General features: G+C 52.0%; 1 protein-coding gene across 1 annotated transcript in view; it reads right to left on the bottom strand.

The window, feature by feature from the left end:
• Positions 1-835: 835 nt before the first annotated feature.
• The window catches only part of PPP5C (protein phosphatase 5 catalytic subunit), a 36,465-nt gene continuing 14,636 nt past the window's right edge, over positions 836-22,664 (bottom strand). Inside the window, exons 3-13 of the mRNA XM_012761486.2 lie at positions 18,586-18,733; positions 17,807-17,928; positions 7,184-7,249; positions 6,760-6,858; positions 5,891-5,996; positions 4,308-4,450; positions 4,129-4,216; positions 3,161-3,201; positions 2,862-3,040; positions 1,530-1,611; positions 836-1,391 (exon numbers count right to left, since the gene is read on the bottom strand). Of these exons, the coding sequence (XP_012616940.1) occupies positions 1,329-1,391; positions 1,530-1,611; positions 2,862-3,040; positions 3,161-3,201; positions 4,129-4,216; positions 4,308-4,450; positions 5,891-5,996; positions 6,760-6,858; positions 7,184-7,249; positions 17,807-17,928; positions 18,586-18,733 (1,137 nt within the window). The 3' untranslated portion in view covers positions 836-1,328. The remainder of the gene's footprint in view (positions 1,392-1,529; positions 1,612-2,861; positions 3,041-3,160; positions 3,202-4,128; positions 4,217-4,307; positions 4,451-5,890; positions 5,997-6,759; positions 6,859-7,183; positions 7,250-17,806; positions 17,929-18,585; positions 18,734-22,664) is intronic.

Below are 22,664 nucleotides of genomic sequence, written 5' to 3'. Positions count from 1 at the left end.
AGCTTCCCACCTGGCCGAATCCCATGGGAGGTCTGAGGCGCCTTCCTGACAGCCACCGTAGCTTCTTCCTGTCTTTCTCGTGGGAAGGGCAGGGCACTGGCGACCCAGGACTCACACCTGTCTTCCTGAAGCCCCTAAACCGCAGCGCCCCCCCCAAAGGCGGGCGACTTACTGCAGCACTGACGGGCCTTAGAGAAGAGCACCCCGATGCCCAAGCAGAACTGGGACTGCGGTCACCTCCTCTCTGCCTGGGAGGCCACCAAAGAACCCCAAATACTCACTGGACTCCGCCCTCCAGGTGTCATCTGCCTGTGGACAATGCCTGCACGCTGCACCCCCCAGAGCAAGCGAGGCCAGAGGATCGGCCCTGGAAGCAGGGGCTCTGCAGGGCCGAGGCCGGCCCCGGGTGGGATTCAGTGCACGGGGCCGGGGGGAGTGGTAGAGATCCCCCTCCTTTGGCCACTGGAGATGTCTGTGTCGTGGCATGATGTCAAGAACCAGAGCTGGGCCCACCCTGAGAGGGGTCCACCCGCGGGCAGGGCGTGAGCGCTGGCTGGCGGGGACAGGTGGAGGAAAGGGTGAGGGTTGCCCCCAGCTTCTGCGCCGTCCCGTCCTCACCGGCCCGCCCCGGACCACATCTCCCCGAGTCCGAGATGGACGGCTGGCGGGGCCCTTCTGTCGGGGGCAGGAGGACACTCCCAGAGCCCACTAGGCCAGGCAGACACGAGACAACTGGTGGGACCGTGTGGCCTCCCCTTCCCTGGGTTCTCCGGGAAAAAGGGTTACCCCAATGCTGGCAGCCCCCGGGGGAGAGGCTGCACTATCCGACACAAGCTGACGTACAATAATGATTTTATTTTAACATATTTAATTACAGACATAAAATAGCTGGGGAGGGGGTGGGCCCAGTCTAGCCCCATCACGGGGCTCCTGGAGGGGTACGGGCGAGGCCTCCCTGATGACCCTCTTTCTGGGGGTCTTCCTATGGCGGGGCCCTATTGCTTTAGTGGGGGGAGCCATGCACGGAGGGGGCAGGGCAGCCACGTGGCCCCGCCCCGCCCGAGGCCGGCCTCCCTCCAGAAGGCCCTGGCTGAGCCCCGAGCCCCGGCTGCTCCGCCTCTGTCCTCTGTCCAGGCACAGCCCCTCTAGCCAGCCCTGACTCTGCCCCCAACCCCTCTGCAAACCTAAAGGGGAATAAATACAAACTTTACAAAGTAAAAGGGGGTCCAACGTTGCCCCGGGGCGGGGCGTGCTCTGCCTCCCCTCCCCCACCAGCTGGGGCCTGGGGGCCGGGAGGGGCCCTGGGACGCAGGCCGCCGTGGGTCGCCTCACATCATTCCTAGCTGCAGCAGCGTGTTGGCGTAGGCCATGGGCTTGACGTTGGGATGAGGCTGCGGGGGCAGAGGCAGACGGACGGACAAGCGAGTCAGAACTGAGCCGGCTTCCGGGGTGCCTCTGAGCACCCAAGTGCAGACCCCCCCCCCCCCCCCGTGGTCTCGCTGGGCTTCCTCCCCCTAGTCCTGACTCACCACTGCTGTGAACTGGTGGAACTGGGGCCGCAGGTCGGAGCCCTGGAGGTGGATGTAGGAGGCTTTGTTCCCCATCTGGTCGCTGTGGGGACAGGAGCAGAGGGGACAGGAGGTCAGGGGCTGACGGTGGCTGGGGGCTTCAAGAAAAGACCAGGAGGAGGGAAGAGAGAAGGGGAGGGTGGGGGAGAGAGAGAGAAACAGAAAGAGACAGAGAGTGGGGAGGGCGGGGGAGGAGGCAAGAGGGCAGAGAGGCCCGGAGAGAGAAGAGGGAAAGAGGGAGGGGCGTGGGGGGGCCCTGGCGGACAGACAGGGACGGAAAGGGGAATGCAGAGGCGAGGAGCAGGGCCCAGCCAGGGCCAGGGCCCCTCCAAGACTGGGCCTGGTGTCTGAAGGCACCTGACACGGGGCAGAGGAATGCCTCCCACAGCACCACGGGTGCGTCAGCTAGTCCAGAGCCCAGGTGACTGCAGCCCGCACAGCCTGGTGTCTTCAGCAAATACGCATGGCAGAGGGGGCGGGGCGTGGGGGACGGACAGGGACCTCACAGGCAAAGCCACTGAAATGTGGCCCTTATTTGGGTCCTGACTGGAAGAAAGCAACTGAAGAAATACATTTACGAGAGCCGAGGAGAAACGGAACTGGAGAAGATTCAGGTGATACCTGGAATTGCACATGGGACCTGGTGGGGAGCGGAGGGGACTGTCACTCCCTTTCTTAAAGGTGTGAAGGTGGTATTGTGGTTATTAAGAAAAGTGGCTCTGGCCGGGCGCGGTGGCTCACGCCTGTAATCCTAGCACTTTGGGAGGCCGAGGCGGGCGGATTGCTCAAGGTCAGGAGTTCGAAACCAGCCTGAGCGAGACCCCGTCTCTACCAAAAATAGAAATAAATTAATTGAACAACTAAAAATATATATACAAAAAATTAGCCGGGCATGGTGGCGCATGCCTGTAGTCCCAGCTACTCGGGAGGCTGAGGCAGTAGGATCGCTGAGCCCCGGAGATTGAGGTTGCTGTGAGCCAGGCTGACGCCACGGCGCTCACTCTAGCCTGGGCAACAAAGTGAGACTCTGTCTAAAAAAAAAAAGAAAAGTGGCTCTGTCAACTGCGTGCTGGGGAACAAATGGCAGGAAGACGAGAGGCCCGGGGTCTGCGGTGACCCTCCCCAGGGGTGGGGCGGGTGGTTGCTTGGGGAGGCTGGTGACGGTGAGTGGCACTGATTAAACTGTCGGATCAGCTCTCGGCGGTCTTTGCCATGTTCCATCATAAAAAGTTAAAACAAAGACAAAAGCCTGTGGCCTGGGCAGAGGCCCTGGGTGGGGCAGGTGGGACGTACCAGTAGTTGGGAGCAGAGAAGACGGTGACACAGCGGCCTTCGTGTGCCACCTCGTAGCCTTCGGCCTTGACCTCGTGGCTGCGGATGATGTAGTCCAGGTGGTTCTCCTCCAGGAAGGCCTTGGTGACGTCAGGCCCAAACTGGCAGCTCACGCCGCGCTTGCTGACTGAGCGCCCATTCTGGGGGTGGGCAGGCGGGAGAGACAGGGGTTCAGGGTGACTGTCACTCCCCTGAACTGCTCCATCCACAGGCCACACCCGCCAGCCCTGGAATTACCTCCCACCACCTCCCAGACTCACCTGTGGCTGTGGATCTGACCAAAGCAGGTCGCACATGGGCCCTGGTGGGAGAGGAGGGAACTGTCAGGGACAAGTGCCACCAGGGGTGGGCACTCACAAGCCACATCCTGCCCCAGCCAGGAGCTGCCCCCAGGCACAGCCTGGGTGGGGGTCCAGCAGGGAACATCACTGTGGACAGGGCCAGGACATGTGACTGTGATTCTGCCCCCACAACCTCCCCACTGCTCTTCCCTCCAGACCCCACTCAATCCACTGGGGCCCTGAAGCCAGACAGAGCTCGGAATATCGCAATCAGATTGGGTCCCTCTCCTGTTTGAAGCCTTCTGTGGCTCCCCAGTGCCCTGGGAACAAAGCCCAAGCTCCACACCGAGGCCCACAGGACTCTGCAGGACACAGCCCAGGTAATCTCATGTCCAGCGTCAGCCCTGCCCACTGCAGTCACTCTGCTGCCCCTCCACCCGCCACGTTCTCCTCACCGAGGGACCCTCTCCCGTGCCTGGAACGCACTTGCCAGGCTCCGTGCACGACAGCACCTCTTACAGTGTCAGCTCAAATGTCACCTCCCTGGCCACCCAGCAGCGCTCCACCCTGTCCGTGTCCTCCACAGCACTTACACGTGTGTGAGAGAGAATACTCGCTGCCATCTGTCCCCGTTCTAGAATGGGGGCCCCAGCGCTTCTCTCAGGGCTCGGCAGTTGAACTCAGGAGTAAACAAGGACAGGCGTGCTCGGCGCTCACCACGTCCCTCCCCCTGCGCTGTGGTCACTGACGCCTTTGCCAGCATGGCCCCAGCAGGGAGGCGCAGGCCCCCGTGTTACAGGGGAGGAAACTGAGGCTCAGTCTTGCTGTTCCTCGCCAAGAGCACGACGCGAAGGGCAGGGCTGCAGCTGAGCTGAGGTCTGAGCCCCGGCCGCCGCAGACACTGGGGCCCCGAGGGGACGGGCCGCCTACCTGACCCCACCAGTCACCTGAATCTGGGGGCTGCCGATTCCGCTCGATCTTCCGGATGTCGTCCAGGGTGACGCCGTCTTCACTGAACAAGCCTCCGTGCATGATCTGGGGGTTGGGGGAAGGCGGCGGTGAGGGGAGGGCCCGGCACCCCAACCCGGCGCACTTCACCCGCACGGGTCCCCGGCGCCGTCCTCACCAGCACTTTCCCGTTGATGCACTGGGCCAGCGGGAGCCACTCGAACACCTCGCTGAACAGCTCGTACATCTGGGCTGTGTACTTGGCCTTCACTTCGCCCTCGAAACCATAGATCTGGTTCATGTTGTCTGTCTCGTGGTTGCCTGGCCGACAAGGGGACAGAAGGGAAACCTCAGGCTCCAGGTCCATCAGTGTCCCCTGCCCGGCCATGCTCAGCCCACTGGCCCTTCACAGAAACTCCACGAGGTACAGACGCTGTTCTCAGTCCATTTTCTGGAGGAGCAAACTGAGGCTAAGAAACATCCACAGGCACGTGGCCACAGGGACTCCCAGGCCCCCCCCTCCCCCGCAGACCTTCCAGGCTAGAGGTACCAAGCGGGATCACGACAAAATGTAGGAAAATTTACAAAGCATCTGCCAGGCCCGGCCAGCGCAGAGCTCCATCCTGTACAAACAGCCCCCTCCACCCCCGTCCCGGCCGCATCTGTCTCTCCCAGGGCCTTGGGCGAGACCGGTGAGCTGCTCAGCCCCGAGCCTGCTAAGAGCCTGCCTGTCCCACTCTTCAGCTCCGGTGATGAGGCGCTCGGGGGCTTCCCGAGCAGCGCGCGTGCCAGGCGCTGCCGCGCCCCACCCCAGCCCACGTCTCTGGCGCCTCCCAGCTCCCGGCCACTCCCTGTCTCCGTCAGTGGCAGCCACGGCCCTTCTGTTGCTCTAGCCCCAAACCTGGAGGGCCCCTTTGGCCTCCGCTCCTCCCTCCAGGCTTTACTTCAGTCAAGAGAGCCCGAATCTGAGCCCGAGCCCGCATCTGAGGCAGCTCTCCCATCTCCTCACCCGTCTCCCTGTTCCCACCCCCAGCCCCCGGTCTGTTCCCTCAGCTCCTCAGCTCGGCTTCATTGCCGGAGTCAGGCCACTCAGGAGCCTGTTTCATATCCTTGTGCAAACTACAAAACAGGGGTCCTTAAGACCTGCCTGCGTCTGCTGGAAAATGGACATAATAAACATGCATGCAGGCCGGGCGCGGTGGCTCACGCCTGTAATCCTAGCACTCTGGGAGGCCGAGGCGGGTGGATTGCTTGAGGTCAGGAGTTCGAAACCAGCCTGAGCAAGATTGAGACTCCGTCTCTACTATAAATAGAAAAAAATTAAGTGGCCAACTAATATATATAGAAAAAATTAGCCGGGCACGATGGCACATGCCTGTAGTCCCAGCTACTCGGGAGGCTGAGGCAGGAGGATCGCTTGAGCCCAGGAGTTTGAGGTTGCTGTGAGCTAGGCTGACGCCACGGCACTCACTCTAACCTGGGCAACAAAGCGAGACTCTGTCTCAAAAAAAGCATGCATGCACATTTATGCTGTCTATGATATGAGTGCCGCCCCTCAGTGTGATGACACTGTGCAGCACACGACATGCTCAACCTCACAAGGCAGCCCTGGGCATGACCTCAGTCGATGCTCCAAATAAATCATGGCTGCAACTATTATCCTTGCTTTCGGGTTAAGAAAATGGAGGCTCACAGAAGGCAAAGTGAGTGCCCTACCCAGGTCCCCACAATGGCCCCAGACCCTCCTGCCACTCAGCTCACCTCGGAGTAGGTGAAAATGATCTGGGTACAGGAGCTTAAAGCCGAAAAGGGTGAGGATCACTTCTACGGAGAAGGAACCGCGGTCCACAAAGTCTCCATTAAATATCTGCCCGGTTAAGGAAAACACGGCAGGGGCAGGGGTGGGGTGTGGGAGAGCAGAGGGGCCAGAGGGGCTGCTCCTTCCTGGTCTCCACACACCCAAGGCTTGTGTCGGCATGGCCCAAGGAGTGAGGACTCAGGGTCTCTGGGCTGTTGTCCCTGTCCTTGCTGTGTGGCTCTGGCCAGCCACCTAGCCTCTGGGCCTCAGTGGGACGGTCCTGAGGACCCCAACCTTCCCCGATTCTCAGAAAGCCAATGATGACAGGAGGCACTAGCAGTCAGCTCCCCACAAGAAGAAGCCCAAAGCCAGAGGGGACATGGGCCCTCTCGACAATGCATAGGCCTGATGGCCCCACACGGCGGCCATTTACCAAGCAAACAGCACAGTGACATCATCAAGCGTGGGCCAGCCCTGTCCTAATTCATCTGCTCCTCTCAGAACCCCGTGAGATCAGCCCTATTATTATCCCCCTTTTACAAGTGAGGAAACTGAGGCACCAAGCGGCGAGGTAACCTGCTTCTGTTCAGATGGTATCTTGTGACAGATGCAGAAGAGCCGGGGCACGACAGACTGAGCCCCCAGCCCAGGTCACGCAGCACGTGGGACTGGCCGTGGCCGGTCTGAGCCCAGAGCCCCCCAAGGCCAGCCTGCTGCTCCACCCGCACCTTGTGCTGGGGGCTTCCTTCCAGGGCGACGCCTTTGCCCTAGCCGGGGCCCCCCACCCTCCCCGCGAATCCAGGGGCAGGGGTGGCCCTGCTGAGAAGGATACATAGGGGTTGGTCTCGGAGGGTAAACCGTTGAGCTCGAATATGTTGAGGAGGTCATAGAACTGGCCGTGGGTGTCCCCGCACACTGTAATCTTCTCTGTCTGGAAGAAAAGAGGCCACCGGAGAGGGAGGGGCCCAGAGAGAGACATGGGGAGGGGGCAGAGGTGAGGCGAGGGGCAGGAGGTCGCAGCAGACCGAGAAGAATTATGCAAGAGGCATGAGCAGGGGACACAAATGAAAGAGGGCGGGACAGTGACCGAAAGGGCAGAAGAGGAGGGATGTCCAGGAGGAAAGATGCAGGGTGGGGGTGTCAGGGAGAGAGGGAGGTGGGTCTGTGAGTTCCTGCGCTCCGTGGCCCCTCCCCAGCCAGGGCGCCCCCAGCCCCACCAAGGCCCCGGCCCCCGGCCACTGCCCCACAACACGCACCTCTTTGAGTGTGGTCTCCACGAGCGTGCTCAGCTTGGAGAGGACCTCTTTGACCTGTACCAGAATCTGGAAGGCAGGGCAGACTGTGAGCGAGCCTGGCCAGAAGGCCTGCCACCCACTCCGGCCCTGGGAGCCTGGACTGCCCAGCAGCCACGGCTGGGCTGAGGGGGAGGGGCAGCGGGGAGATGGGAGGAGGGCGGGGAGGCCAGGACCAGCAGGTGCAGGCCGGCATGGAGGTGGCCCCCACCTGGGCCCTGAGTGGCCTATGAAACACTGAAACATGGGGGTTATTTCATGGGAAAAACTTGACCCTTGATTTCTCTTAATCAGCATCACAAGGAAACATACGGCTGAATCCAGAGTGTAGAACATTTTATAAAAACTGGCCTGGATGTGGCTCAACGTCACTGTCATAAAAGGTCTCCCACACAAGGGTGGGACTTTTCAGATGAAAAGAAGTAAAAAGGCAGGTGATATGCAAAGTCTGAGCCTTCAGTGGATCTTGGGTTTTTAAAGTCAGCTAGAAAGGATGTTGTAAGGAAACTTGGAGGAAATTAAAATATCACTCTGAAAATGCAGATACTATTATTTTTCACAGATTGAAGATGACCTTGACAATGACACATATATTTGCCAACGTTTCCAGATTTTACGGACAGCCTATGGACTGTGTGCACCAGTCACTACTGTCGTGCCAGTGGTAAACTTCTAAGGGGGACAATTCAACTGCAGTCGTGCAGGGGAATGTCCTGTTTGTAGGAGATCCAGGTTACCACGGTCGCAACTTATTCTCAATGGTTCAGGGAAAAAAGGATGAAAGCAGACACACCCACGCTTGTGTAAGTAGACAGAAAGTGTCAAAATGTTAACAACTGGTGAATCTAGGTGAAGGGTGTGTGGATGATAATTGTATTGTTCTTTGAATTTTTCTGTAGGCTTGACAATTTCCAAAAGAAACTGGGGGAAAAAAGTGTTTTTGAAAAGAAAGTCATCTGAGAGCCAACAAGGCAAAGGATCCTAAATGAGTCAAATGGCAGACAGCGGCAAGCCCTTTCTTGGGGGAAGAAGGCCACAGCTGCTTTGATCCTGGCGGTGTGGTGGTGGCGGGAGGGCAGATCCCCAAGGCTGATGGGGAGGGAAGCCAGTGGAAGTTCATGGCCACGCCAGGGCAGGCGGGACAGAGAACGTCAGAGAGCTCCAGCGCAGGATGCCTCTGCCCCACCTGCCAACCCTCTCACACAACCCCGCAGACGACTGGGCAGGAAGAAGCAAGGTGGAGACCCCCTGAGGCCTGGAAGTGGAGGTGGGACAGGACCGCAGAGGACGCCCAGTAGCCCAAAGCCTGGCAGCAGAGAGAGCGCCCACAGTCCCAAAAGCTGGGGCCTTTAAATCATCAAGACATCCTTGTGGCCTGGCCCAGTGGCTCATGCCTGTAATCCTAGCACTCTGGGAGGCCGAGGCGGGAGGATCACTCAAGGTCAGGAGTTTGAAACCAGCCTCAGCAAGAGCAAGACCCTCTCTACTAAAAATAGACAGAAATTAATTAGCCAACTAATATATATAGAAAAAATTAACCGGGCATGGTGGCGCATGCCTGTAGACCCAGCTACTTGGGAGGCTGAGGCAGGAGGATGGCTTGAGCCCAGGAGTTTGAGGTTGCTGTGAGCTAGGCTGATGCCACGGCACTCTAGCCTAGGCAACAGAGTGAAACTCTGTCTTAAAAAGGAAAAAAAAAAAAAAAAAAGACATCCTTGGAATTTTACCAGGGCTAAAATCCCAAACCCTGCCGAAGGGCAAGTCCTGGTTCCATTGTGAAAACATGAAGCCAGCGGTGAATGAACTCCAGCAAACGCTGCCCCTGAACTGCAGGTGAGGCAGACGCAGCCCCTCACTCTCCCAGCCCCACAGGAGGACGCTGCACCATTTTCTGGGGAAAAGTTTCATTTCCCTCAATCTCTGTTCCTTTACACAAAATGTCTGAAATACGATAAAAAATTATGAGGCACTTGAACACTGACAGCAGAAGCCGAGACTCAGAGACGAAGCAGATGATGGAATGGGCAGATGCAGACTTTAAAATAATGATGGCCAGTGTGCTAAAGAGCCCGGTGGAAAAGGTGGACAGTAGGCACGAGCATACAGGACAGAGACAGGGAAACTATAAAAAATCCCCAACTACATGGAAACACTGCAAATAAAAAGGATGATGTCAGAAATAAAGAATTCATTTAGAATCAGTGAGCACAAAGACAGCTGAAGTTATCCAAACTGATAAACACACAGAAAAACTAGTGAAAAAAAATTGAAAAACTCAGATGGCTAAGATCTGTGGAAAAGTATCAAATGTTCTAAAAAGAATGTTATTAGATTTCTAGGAGAGGACAGAAGAAATGGGAAAAAACACAGAAGAGATAATGGCTGAGATCTTTCCAAAACTGATGAAAGATTTTTTTTATGTTTATGCTAATAAAAGATATTAACCTGGAGTTCTAAAAAGCTCAGTGAATACAGGATAAACTCATATAAAGCACATCAAGGCAAATCATAGCCGAACTACCGAAAATCAAAGACAAAATCTTAAAAGTAGGAAGGAAAAAAGACAGGCTACGTTACAGGAACAAAGATATGAATGATGGCTGAGTTCTCACCAGAAACAAGGGAGGCCAAAACACAATGGAAGAAAACCACATTTAAAGCACTGAAAGAAAAAATGTCAACCTAAAACTCTACATCCAGCAAAGATAACCCTAAGAAATGAAAGCAAAATAAAAACATTTTTAGGCCGGGCGTGGTGGCTCACGCCTGTAATCCTAGCTCTCTGGGAGGCCGAGGTGGGCGGATTGCTTGAGGTCAGGAGTTCGAAACCAGCCTGAGCAAGAGCGAGACCCCGTCTCTACGATAAATAGAAAGAAATTAATTGGCCAACTAATATATATAGAAAAAAAAATTAGCCAGGCATGGTGGCGCATGCCCGTAGTCCCAGCTACTCGGGAGGCTGAGGCAGGAGGATCGCTTGAGCCCAGGAGTTGGAGGTTGCTGTGAGCTAGGCTGACGCCACGGCACTCACTCTAGCCTGGGCAACAAAGCAAGACTCTGTCTCAAAAAAAAAAAAAAAAAAAAACCACAAAAAACATTTTTAGGTAGACAGAAGCTGAGAGAATTACTCTATAGCAGACGTGTGCTGCAAGAAATGCTAAGTACTCAGGTAGGAGACATTGATACCAGATAGAAGCCAACGTTTGGAAGAAGAAACAAGAAATAATAGAAAGGATAAATATGTAGGAAACATAAAAGACCTCTGAAAAACATTAGCTATTTGCATATACATAAGAGTGTGTATACATATATAAATTTCTTCAAAAGACTATTGACTCTTTAATAAATAATAACAATGTGTTTATCGTGGGGTTTATAGCACACTACACTACTCTATGAGGCTGGTTGGCGAGGGTTTATGAGGGTTGAGTATGCTGGTCTGTTATCAGCTTTTTTTTTTTTTTTTTTTTTTGAGACAGAGTCTCACTCTGTTGCCCAGGCTAGAGTGCCATGGCGTCAGCCTAGCCCTCAATCTCTTGGGCTCACGCGATCTTCCTGCCTCAGCCTCCCGAGTAGCTGAGACTACACACATGCACCACCATTCCCAGCTAATTTTTTTTCTATATATTTTTAATTGTCCAGCTAATTTTTTTCTATTTTTTTTTAGGAGAGATGAGAGTCTCATTCTTGCTCACGCTGGTCTCAAACTCCTAACCTGGAGTGATCCTCCCGCCTCGGCCTCCCAGAGTGCTAGGATTACAGGCGTGAATCACCACAATACCGGCCTGTTATCAACTTTTTTTTTTTTTTGCTCTGTTGCCCAGGCTACAGTGAGTGGCATGGCATCAGCCTAGCTCACAGCAACCTCAATCTCCTGGGCTCAAGCAATCCTGCTGCCTCAGTCTCCCAAGTAGCTGGGACTACAGGCATATGCCACCATGCCCGGCTAATTTTTTCTCTATATATTAGTTGGCCAATTAATTTCTTTCTATTTATAGTAGAGACGGGGTCTCGCTCTTGCTGAGGCTGGTTTCAAATTCCTGACCTCGAGCAATCCACCTGCCTCGGCCTCCCAGAGTGCTAGGATTAGGATTGCAGGCGTGAGCCACTGCACCTGGCCTGTTATCAGCTTTTGACAACAGTGCACTGTGTTTCTGTTTGAAGTGGAATTTGTGAATAGTTGCACAGCTCAACAGTATTTTTTAATTCTGTCTGCTTAATAGCTCGTTATGTCAAAGAAGACCAAGAGAACATTGAAGGAAAAAAACAGTTTTTAATGAGGTTGGGAAATGCAATATTATCTTGTTTCTGCTAAAGATAAGATGATTTGCTTGCTTTGTGATATTGCAATATCAACATTAATGCTCATCAGCATTACAACTCATAAGGACCACAAATATTTTAAATTGGAGAGGTATGAAAGGTTGTATTGCAGAAATTAAAAAATGAAAAGCAGCAAAAGCAAAGGTAATTTTTTCAAGTAGCAATAAGACCTGGAAATAATGCCCCTGAAGTAACTTATAAAGCAGCTTATATACGTGGGGGGAAAAGGGAAGCCATTCAGTGGTGTGGAAGTTGTGAAAGAATACATTGTCGAAGTTGTAGGATGCTTAGACCCTGATAATGTTTCAAAGTACAAACAGCTGCCTCTTTCAAGGAGAACCAGAACTAATCAGTAGCACGAAAGAACCTTCAAGTTAACAGAACTTCACACACTACTTCAAAAGGAAAATAGATATTAGTCTATTGCTTTGGATGAATCAACTGATACACTGACTCAGTGCAGGTTTTATACTTCATTCGGGTCATAACAGAAGATTTTTCTTTGGTACAAAGAGTTACTTGCTTTGGCACTCCTGCGAGCGGCACACAGGGAATAGATATCTTCAACAACTTTAAAGAAAAACGTCATGAAGTTGGACCGCATTTGGTAAATGTAGTGAGTGTACGTACAGATGGTGCACCTTCCATGACAGGAAAACACAAAGGGTTTACTGCACAGATAACAGTCTGCATTAACAGACCCAGATGCTCTCATTTCTTTTCATGGCATCTTCCATTAGCAAAACCTCCGTGCTAAAGCTACTATTTTTTTTTCTTATCGAAGGCATATTCGTGAATATATAGCTACTATTTTAAGTTACACTTTGCAACAAGTTAAAAGTATTTTTAACTATATGCATGCAAAATGTAACTGTCAGTTTCCTAACATGCTAAAGTTGAATGATGAGGTCTTCAGTGTGAATTTTCGGTATAATTCTAAAGTGCATTGGCTAAGGCACAGACAGGTGTTAGCCAAAATTTTATCTCTGCAAGAACAGATAAATTTTACGAAGAATAAAATCAGCAATATGAATTATTGAAAGAAGATTTCTATAGGAATGCAGCATTTCCATGTGATATCATGTCAAATCAAAACAACTTGAAAATTTCTTTACAAGGTAAAACTGACTCTATGTATGATATTATGTGGCGAAAAATCCAAGCATTATGAAAAAAAGATATCTTTTTCCAAAACGTTTTTGCAAAAGGAAATTCCGGGTGAACATTTCCCCCCATTAGCCAAGGTCAATGATGAGCAGGATGATATATGCGAGTCATTGAAGAACACGCAGCTGTTACAGCCTATTGATTGGAGAACACAATGAAAGGCTCGCGGACTTTGAGGATCCTGACATCACACTCAAATCAGCATTGCAGCCTCGCCTAGTTGGTGTCACCAAGGCACCCAAAGAACTACAGATGGAATTAACTGAGCTCTCAGTAGATGACATTTTATTATTTAAAAAAAATTTTTTTTTGAGTCAGAGTCTCACTGTGTTGCCCAGGCTAGAATGCTGTGGCGTCAGCCTAGCTCACAAAAACCTCAAACTCCTGGGCTCAAGCGATCCTCCTGCCTCAGCCTCCCGAGTAGCTGGGACTACAGGCATGTACCACCATGCCCGGCTAAGTTTATATATATATATTTTTTTAAAAAATATGTTTTTCTATTTAATTTTTTTAATTTCTTTTTCAACCCCCACATCTTGAATAAGTTTTTCTACATATATTTTTAGTTGGCCAATTAATTTATTTCTATTTTTAGTAGAAATAGGGTCTCGCTCTTGCTCAGGCTGGTTTCAAACTCCTGACCTTGAGTGATCCTGCTGCCTCCCAGAGTGCTAGGATTACAGGCGTGAGCCACCACACCTGGCCAAGTAGATTACATTTTAAAGTCATTGTTTGATGCCAAGAAATATCCAACTGAAATATGGAAAAATGTAGTAGAATACCTACACCTTTGGCAACATGCCCAAAAAATGCTTTCTTGCTTTTCGATCACTTATTGCATCGAATCTACATTCTCCTATCTAACCCTAATGAAGATGCCCCTAAGGTCACAAATGACTGATACCCATCTAGGCCATCAACTGAAACTGCGACCTTCATGCTGCAACTGAATATTCAAATGCTTTCCAACAAAAAGCAGACACAAAGTCATTAAAAGGTTAACTTTAAAATTAATAAAAGTTTTCATTGTTTGAAATTATTAAGTATATAGTATTAGATTTTTGCAAAATAATGTACATTTTTAACTATACCTAATTGAAATTTCTTGAATGTGGCCTTATTTGATTATAGCTAAATTAACAAGGCCTTCCAACATGAAAAAGTTTCTCGCCCCTGTGCTAAGGTGTAACAGAAAATTCAAACAGACTAAATGCTAAAAGGTTCGTAATTCACACAGTCACAAAAGGAAAAAAGGGGGAAAAATAAATGGGCATATAGAAAAGATATATCAAGATAGTAGATTTAGGCTGGGGACAGTGGCTCACGCCTGTAATCCTAACACTCTGGGAGGCCAAGGCAGGAGGATTGCTTGAGGTCAGGAGTTTGAGACCAGCTAGGGTAAGAGCAAGACCTCATCTCTACTAAAAATAGAAAAATTAGCTGGGCATCATGGCACAAACCTTTAGTCCCAGCTACTTGGGAGGCTGAGACAGGAGGATCGCTTGAGCCCAGGAGTTTGAGGTTGCTGTGAGCTAGGCTGACGCCACTGCACTTTATCCAGGGCGATAGAGCGAGACTCTGTCTCAAAAAAAAAAAAAAGAATAGATTTAGATGCAACCATATGACAGTTACATTAAATATAAATGAACTAAACACTCCAATTAGGCTGGGCCCAGGGGCTCACACCTGTAATCCTAGCCCTCTGGGAGGCCGAGGTGGGCAGATTGCTGGAGGTCAGGAGTTTGAAACCAGCCTGAGTGAGACCCCGTCTCTACTACAAATAGAAAGAAATTAATTGGCTAACTAATACATATAGAAAAAATTAGCCGGGCATGGTGGCGCATGCCTGTAGTCCCAGCTACTTGGGAGGCTGAGGCAGGAGGATCGCTTGAGCCCAGGAGTTTGAGGTTGCTGTGAGCTAGGCTGACGCCACGGCACTCACTCTAGCCTGGGTAACAAAGTGAGACCCTGTCTCAATACAAAACAAAACAAAAGAACAAAAAACACTCCAATTAAAAAGTAGAGATTGTAGGCCGGGCGCTGTGGCTCACGCCTGTAATCCTAGCTCTTGGGAGGCCGAGGCGGGCGGATTGCTCAAGGTCAGGAGTTCAAAACCAGCCTGAGCAAGAGCGAGACCCCGTCTCTACTATAAATAGAAAGAAATTAATTGGCCAACTGATATATATATATAAAAAATTAGCCGGGCATGGTGGCGCATGCCTGTAGTCCCAGCTACTCGGGAGGCTGAGGCAGAAGGATCACTCAAGCCCAGGAGTTTGAGGTTGCTGTGAGCTAGGCTGACGCCACGGCACTCACTCTAGCCTGGACAACAAAGTGAGACTCTGTCTCAAAAAAAAAAAAAAAAAAAAAAAAAAAGTAGAGATTGTTAAACTAGACAAAAAAGACCCAAGTACATATTTACAAGAAAAACACTTAAAAGACACCAATAGGCTTAATATAAAAGGGTAGAAACTTATCTAAGCATGAAAAATAAGGTATAATTATATTCATAACAGATAAAATGGATTTCAAGCCAAAAAGTACTGCTAGGGTCATTTCATTAATGATGAGTCACTTTATCAAGAAAATAGAATAATCCTACATGTGTACCTAAAAAAGTTTCAAAATACAGGAGGCAAAAATTGATAGAACTATAGGGAGAAACTAAACTAATGAATTCATTAATTAGAGTTTTTAATAGCCCTCTCTCAATAAATAATACAACAATTAGGAAAAATAGTAAGGCTGTAAGATTTTTAAAAGCAGTCTCCATCACCTTGACCTATTTGACATTTATAGAGCCCTGTGACTAACAACTGCAAAATACATATTATTTTCCAGTGCACACTGTATGTTTGCCAAGATAGGCCTAAAAATAGCTCCAAGTGGAATCACACAGAGTATGTCCTCTGACCAAAACACTACTAAATTAGAATGCAACAACAATGTATCTAGAAAGTCCCCAAATGTTTGGCATTAAACAATACGCTTCTCAATAACCTATGGGTAAAATAAGAAATCACAAAGAAAATTAGAAAACAATTCTAACTGACTGATAATAAAAACACAACATATCAAAATTCCTGGGATGCAGCTAAAGCTCTTCTTAGAAGGAAATTTAGTTGTAAATGCTTTGCACGAAAGAGAAGGTGTAAAATCAACAGCACAAACATCTACCATCAGAAGCTAGAAGGTGGCAAAGTAAGCCCCAAGCATGCAGAAGAGAATAAAAAAAAAAGAATGAAAATCTAATGAAATAGAAAAAAGACAGTCAAGAGAGAAATTCAACACAAGCAATGAAAACACAAAGTGAGATTTGTCCAAGAAAGTTCACAGCAGCTTTATTTATAAAAGCCACGCAGTGGACACACGACCCAAATGTCTCGCAAAGACTGCATGAGTGAATAGTGGACCATTCATATGACAGAGTTCCCGAACGACTGACACACAACACACGCATGTGAAGCTCGCACATTATGTCAAGTGAAAGAAAACAGACACTAAGGATTATAAATCTACATGACATTTACATGAAATTCGAAACCAAGCAGAATTAATTGAAGGCATTAAAAAACCAGACCGGTGTCTGCCTCTGGGACGGGAGTGGGGCTGACGGGCTAGGGGCCAGGGAAACTTGCTGGGTGATGGAAATGGCCTGTAACTTGTTTGGGCGGTGGGCACACAAACTTCAAATTCATCTAACCGGACACTTCAGATTTGTGCATTTTACTGTGCGTGAATTATACGTCAATTAAAAACAACCAGGGGCCGGGCGCTGTGGCTCACGCCTGTAATCCTAGCTCTTGGGAGGCCGAGGCGGGCGGATTGCTCAAGGTCAGGAGTTCAATACCAGCCTGAGCAAGAGCGAGACCCTGTCTCTACTATAAATAGAAAGAAATTAATTGGCCAACTGATATATATATAAAAAAAAAAAAAATTAGCCGGGCATGGTGGCGCATGCCTGTAGTCCCAGCTACTCGGGAGGCTGAGGCAGGAGGATCGCTTGAGCCCAGGAGATTGAGGTTGCTGTGAGCTAGGCTGACGCCACGGCACTCACTCTAGCCTGGGCAACAAAGTGAGACTCCGTCTCAAAAAAAAAAAAAAAACAAAAAAACAAAAAAACAAAAACAAAAACAACCAGGAATGCGGACGTTCCTCCTCTGTGCTCACCTTCGTCAACGTGGTCAGCGTAACAGCTAACCCATTCAGAGCGCTACCTGTGCCAGGCACCGTTGTTCTAAGCACTGCTGTTGATTAAACTCAGTTAATCTACACAACCACCTTTGGTGGAGGCAATATCATTATCCCCATTTTACAGACAAGGAGATCAAGGCACAGAGAGGTGAAGCCATCTGCCCATGGATGCACAGCTAGTAAGTGGGAAAGCAGACATCTGACCCCAGGCCATCTAGTTCTAGGATCCATCAGCTGGCAGCTTCACTCATTCCTGCAGGTGGGGTGGGTGAACCCCTAAGTGCACCAGCCCCCACTGCTCCCTAAATCCTCCCAATCACCTGCCACACTCACCTGCCGGACTCACAGGAAGCCCTGCACCCTCATGGCCATCCTGGGAGGTGCTGGACCCCTGCAGTTCCCCAACCATACAGCGAGGTCCCTGTGTCCCTAAGAGGTCAGGGCAGAGGGTCTCGTAGGGGTCTCATCAAGAGACATGATACCAGAGCCTGGGTCTCAATCAACCAGCTCAAGATCCTGTGGCCAGCTGCCCTCATGGGGGTCTCAGGGGCTTAAACCAATCATCAAGTCCAAAACAACCTGCAGCAAATGACAGCCACAGATGCCCAACAGCCTGGGATCAAAACTCTCAGCAAATGGCTCTGCTGCTTCCTCACCTTTGGCCCGGGCCTGGTCACCTAACCTCTCTGGCCCTGTGCCTCTGCACCTGTGACATGGCACTGCCTGCCACCCCTCCCCAAACTGCTGTGGGACTAGATGAGGTCACGTGGTAACCCCTCAGCACAATGCCCAGCGCAGCGTCAGCTGCCCTGACCACCCTCTCCTCCCGCTTTGCTCAGTGCCCACGGTGGGCAGTGTAGATACTTTCCCGGGGCTCCAGGCGGGCCCAGTACAGTGCATTACCTGGTAGGCGCATTTCCGGTGCAGTTTCTTCTGGTCCTTGTACCACTGCATGAGCTCCTTCATGAAGGTGATTGTCACTTTGCCGTCTTCAAGCTTGGGCCCACTGTACTCGTCTTCGATGGCTGGTGTGTGAACGGGGGATGAGAGTCAGTGGCCACAGTCGTTGTGAGAGCAGGAACGGGGGGGGCCTGGCTCCCAGGGACAGGGCAGAGCGGGCCCTGGACACCCAGGTCAAGAGGGGGACGGAGCAAGTGCAGAGTCCCCTCCCTGGTCAGGTCTGGCTCTTCTCTTCGTCCCCCTCCCCTTGCCCTATCCCATCTCATAGCACTGAACACTGCCCACGCATTTCCTGACTTGCTCCTCATCTCTCCCCGCTGGAGGATGGGCTCCATGAGGGCGGCAGCTGTATCCCCAGTGCCTGGAAGGAGCCTGGCACACAGGAGATGCTCGGTAGTTATCTGTCAATGAATGGCTGAGTATTCTCAGCACCTAGAGGACCCAGAGCTCAATCAGACAGGGAGGCCCGTGAGGGGCTGGGGCTCAAGCCGGGAGGCAGGGAGGCGCACGGTAGAGATGGCAACAGGCAGCCAGGGCCCAGGCGGAGGAGGAGGGTCAATGGCGTGGGTGGGGTCCCAGGCCCCAGCCTGGCCCGCTGGGAACACGAGGCCCAGCTCTGGACTGTGCTCAGGGATGCAGGCAGAGGAGCCACAGACAGGGGCCTGGGGACAGGGCCACCCCTAGCGTGCACTGTGCGGGTGGGGCACCCAGGCCGGACTCACTCATGCTCTCGACGTCGAGCGAGTCCACCACCGAGCGCTTGTGCTCATCGCCCGCGATGGCCCGCTCGAAGGCCTTTTGCTTCACGATCTTGTTGCACTCCTGGTATTTCATTTTGGCGTCCTTGTCGTGGGGCTTCACCTTGACCACCTGTGCAAGAGGGAAAGGCATCCACACTGAGGCGAGGTGGGGGCTGGCCCACCTGGGGCTACCCAGCGCTGGCTCCATGAGTGCCGAAGTCAGGCTGCTGGGGCCACCATGGGGCCACCACGTGCTGGTGGCACAACCCTGGATGAGTCTCACCTCTGAGCCTTGGTTTCCACACCCAGGACTGCCCACCCAGGTGTGCTTCATCAATCGAGCTATGGCTACCGCTCAAAGCAAACAGAACTTCTGCTCTGAGGACGGCGTGCTCAGCTTCAGGTCCCTCTGGGAACCAGCGCAGGCGTGAGCAGTGCCGAGCAGGCACACACCCTGATGTCACTGTAGTGGTCACCAAGGCGATGGGAGTCTGGGAGGAAAGGACACGCGGGTCCATGGGCACAGTGAATAGCGCCAGAAGTGTCAATGATTTGCTGGGTCACCCAGACTGTCTGAGCCCAAGTTCCCCCATTTATAAAACAAGAGTGATGAGGGGCTCCCCCTGCCAGGGCAGCTGGGAGGGATAAGCAGACACAGGGCCTGGCAGGCAGCGGCACTGAGTGACGTCGCGTTCCTCATGATCTCTGGGGAGACCTGGGACAAACGATTTCCCTCAGTGTCCTCCGGTGGAGAGAGGCGAGGCTGGCCCCAGAGCTGGGCCACCTGAAGCCAAATCCCAGCTCTGCCAGCGATGAGCTGGGTGACCGCAGGCAGGGGAGGCTGCCTCTCGGGGCAGTTCCCCATCAGGCTGGGCTCACGGCACCACCCACCTCCGAGGGCCGCTGTGGGAATGCAGTGAGCGAACGCAGCAGTGCCAGGCAAGGGTGACCTCCGCAAGGCACTGACTGCTCTTCCTGGCCCCATTCATGGGGCTCTGGGACACGGTAAGTTCCCAGGTAAAGGAGCCCATCCTGCCCCTCTCTCCACCTTCTCCCCCACTTACTGCAAACTCTGACCCTCAAAAAGCAGACAGGGCTGGGTTCAGATCCTCACTCTGCCACTTACTTACTATGTGACCTTGCGCAAGTGACTTCATTGCTCTGCGTCTCAGCTTGGTTATCTGTAACTATTACTGTAACACTGTGGACCGTGCTTGACCTGCCCACCTCTCTGGCCTCCCCAGGCGCTGGCCCCCACAGCTCCTGTGCCAGGGAACAGAGGGAAGTGGCCAGAGCTGGCCCTCAAGGAGCAGGGGCAGCCCGTGGCGAGCCCGGCAGAGTGAGTCAGAAACCTGTGCCTAGACACTCGCTAACCCCTGCGGGGTGGTGGCCAGCAGCAGAGGGTGGGAAGCAGCTGGGGAGCAGCAGGCAGTGGCCTTGCCCACGTCCGGGCGGGCCCAGGCCAGGGCGCCTGCCTGGCAGCTCCGCCTGGCCTGTGGTGTGGTGCCAGGCAGGGGAGGGTGGCAGCACCAGACAGGCCCTGGAGTCCGTCCCAACAGGGAGAGGGTATGAATCCACGCCCGGGATAGGGATAAAGTCCAAACCAGCACATGGCCCGGCCCATGCAGCCCCGCCCACCTCGCCACTGTCTGTTTGCCGAGTACTGCCCAGCCAGACCGCTCTCAAGCCCCCAGTGTAGCGACTCCCTCGTAGCTCTGGGCCTTTGTACAGGCTGCCCCTGCCCTGAACACCGCATTTCCACCTCCAGTTCCTTTCTAGCTTCTCCTTCCTTAGGTCTCAGCCCCTCTTCCAGGAACCCTCCTCACCCTGCCCAGGCTGGGTCAGGCACTCCCTCTAGGCTCCCACAGGTCCCTGGGTTCCCAGCCCCGGGCACTGCTGGGAATGGGGCTGGAAGGCGGCTCCTTGGGCAGGGCCGAGGCTCAGTTACAGCTGTGTCCCCCGCAGTGCATGAGTGGGCATGTGCTGGGAATCGCCACCCTACACCTTTCAAGTCCTTGGTGGTGGCACCGATCTCTGCTGTCCCTCCAGGGATGCGATACCGTTTTGATTTCCCACTTTCTAGGTAGGAGCAGCTCTATGGCTTCCCTTTGGCCACTTCTACCAAAATGCTCACTGCACAGGTTAGGGGACCAATGTGGGGATCCTGCCAGCTGCTGAGTATGTCTACCCTGCCGATGCATTCTGGAACTGGGGGAATGACACAGGAAGGGTTCAGGGACCCAGTGGATCCACTGTGAGCTGGACTTGGGCTCAAACTCCACTGATCACCTGACCTCCACAGACCCCTACTCTGACTGGAGGGCAACAGCTTGTTTGCCTCTGCTGTCCGCGACAGACACCTTGCCTTCTGGTCGAGTGCTGCCACTTGGCACCTGCCACCCTGGGATCCAATTACTCTTACTGTATTCAAGTTTTCCAACTGAGGGACTGCGGCTCCCACTGTAAGGTCCAGCACACAGAGAGGCACAAGCGTGCAGCTCTTCAGGGATGCTGGGGCCTGCTCTCAAATCTATTTCTCAAAGAATTAGTGAAAAGTATGTCTTCTGGACCCTCTCAGTGGGTGAGTAGGTTTTGAGTGACAAATACACTCTGGCATTCTAATCTCCCTAAGCCTCTGAATCTCTTTTATGTTAACCAAGAGAGATCGGGCATCTCCATCTCAGTCGTGGTGGGCCATCTTTTGATCCGTGTTTCAGCCGCCAGCCAAGCAGACTATCAGCACCTTTCCCGACTCCTGAGCTGCAGCATTAAACGAAAGATCTGGCGAAGAGGGGACGGGGAAGGGTGCTGGTGTGACTATGCAATTCTTGCCAAGGGAGAAGCACACAGGTAAAATGATCATACTTGTTTTCTTTTTCTTCCCCACATTCCCTCAGCTTTCCTCCCACTACCTGCTGCAGTGGTCCTAGGACCAGAGCTTCAGCTACAAGTGCTGGAAGCAGGCCTGATTCCTAAGCAAGAAACTGTAACTATGTTTTTAAACCTTAAGCCAGAATTCCTAAGGGCCTGATGGGGGTGAGCCGGACCTTCACCCCATCTGGCAAAACTGGGGCTAACAATGAATGCAGCTATTATTATTAAGATATATTATTGATATTAATATATTGTCTGATGTTAAAACAGCTCACAAGTTCTGCACTTGTGCAATCTTACTCTATCTGAATGGGAGAGAACTGAAAGGAGGCACTTGCTAGACTTGTACTGTTGCCTAAAATATAGACCCAGCACAGTAGCTGATTCTAATGTCCCTTCCAAAGGTGGAAAAGTCTGGGTAGAGAAAGAGAAGAAACTTCTTATCCGAGGAAAGTGAGCCTCTTCTAAACTATCAGGCCGGCCGGGCGCTGTGGCTCACGCCTGTAATCCTAGCTCTTGGGAGGCCGAGGCGGGCGGATTGCTCAAGGTCAGGAGTTCAAAACCAGCCTGAGCAAGAGCGAGACCCCGTCTCTACTGAAAAATAGAAAGAAATTAATTGGCCAACTGATATATATATAAAAAAAAATTAGCCGGGCATGGTGGCACATGCCTGTAGTCCCAGCTACCCGGGAGGCTGAGGCAGAAGGATCACTCGAGCCCAGGAGTTTGAGGTTGCTGTGAGCTAGGCTGACGCCACGGCACTCACTCTAGCCTGGGCAACAAAGCGAGACTCTGTCTCAAAAAAAAAAAAAAAAAAAAAACTATCAGGCCCAAAGTGGCAATGGAATGGAATGAGAGAGCAGTCTTGGCCACTCCCCCTGATAAAAGTAAACATCTCCTAAAGCTGCTTGCTCCGGGGACCTAACCATGCCACACTCAGACACCATAACTCACACCCCACGGTTCAAAAATGTATAGCCAAGGACTAATTTATGTTATTTCCATAAGCCAATGAGATTCCTGAAACTCTTATAATTGCCCGTCTCCTGATTTGTCCTCAAGTCTCTCCTTTGTGCATTTACAATCAGCTACAGTCAAAAAATATGTTGCTTTTTCAAGAGAATTCAAGTAAATGACCATGACAAGTAGTTTTGAATGTAGGTTTCTGACAACACTGCACACCACAT

Source organism: Microcebus murinus, chromosome 16 (assembly GCF_040939455.1).
Source record: "Microcebus murinus isolate Inina chromosome 16, M.murinus_Inina_mat1.0, whole genome shotgun sequence".
In the NCBI taxonomy this organism is placed as follows: domain Eukaryota; kingdom Metazoa; phylum Chordata; class Mammalia; order Primates; family Cheirogaleidae; genus Microcebus; species Microcebus murinus.
The sequence above is the reverse complement of the archived record's forward strand: the minus strand, read 5'-3'. Positions and strand labels throughout refer to the sequence as shown.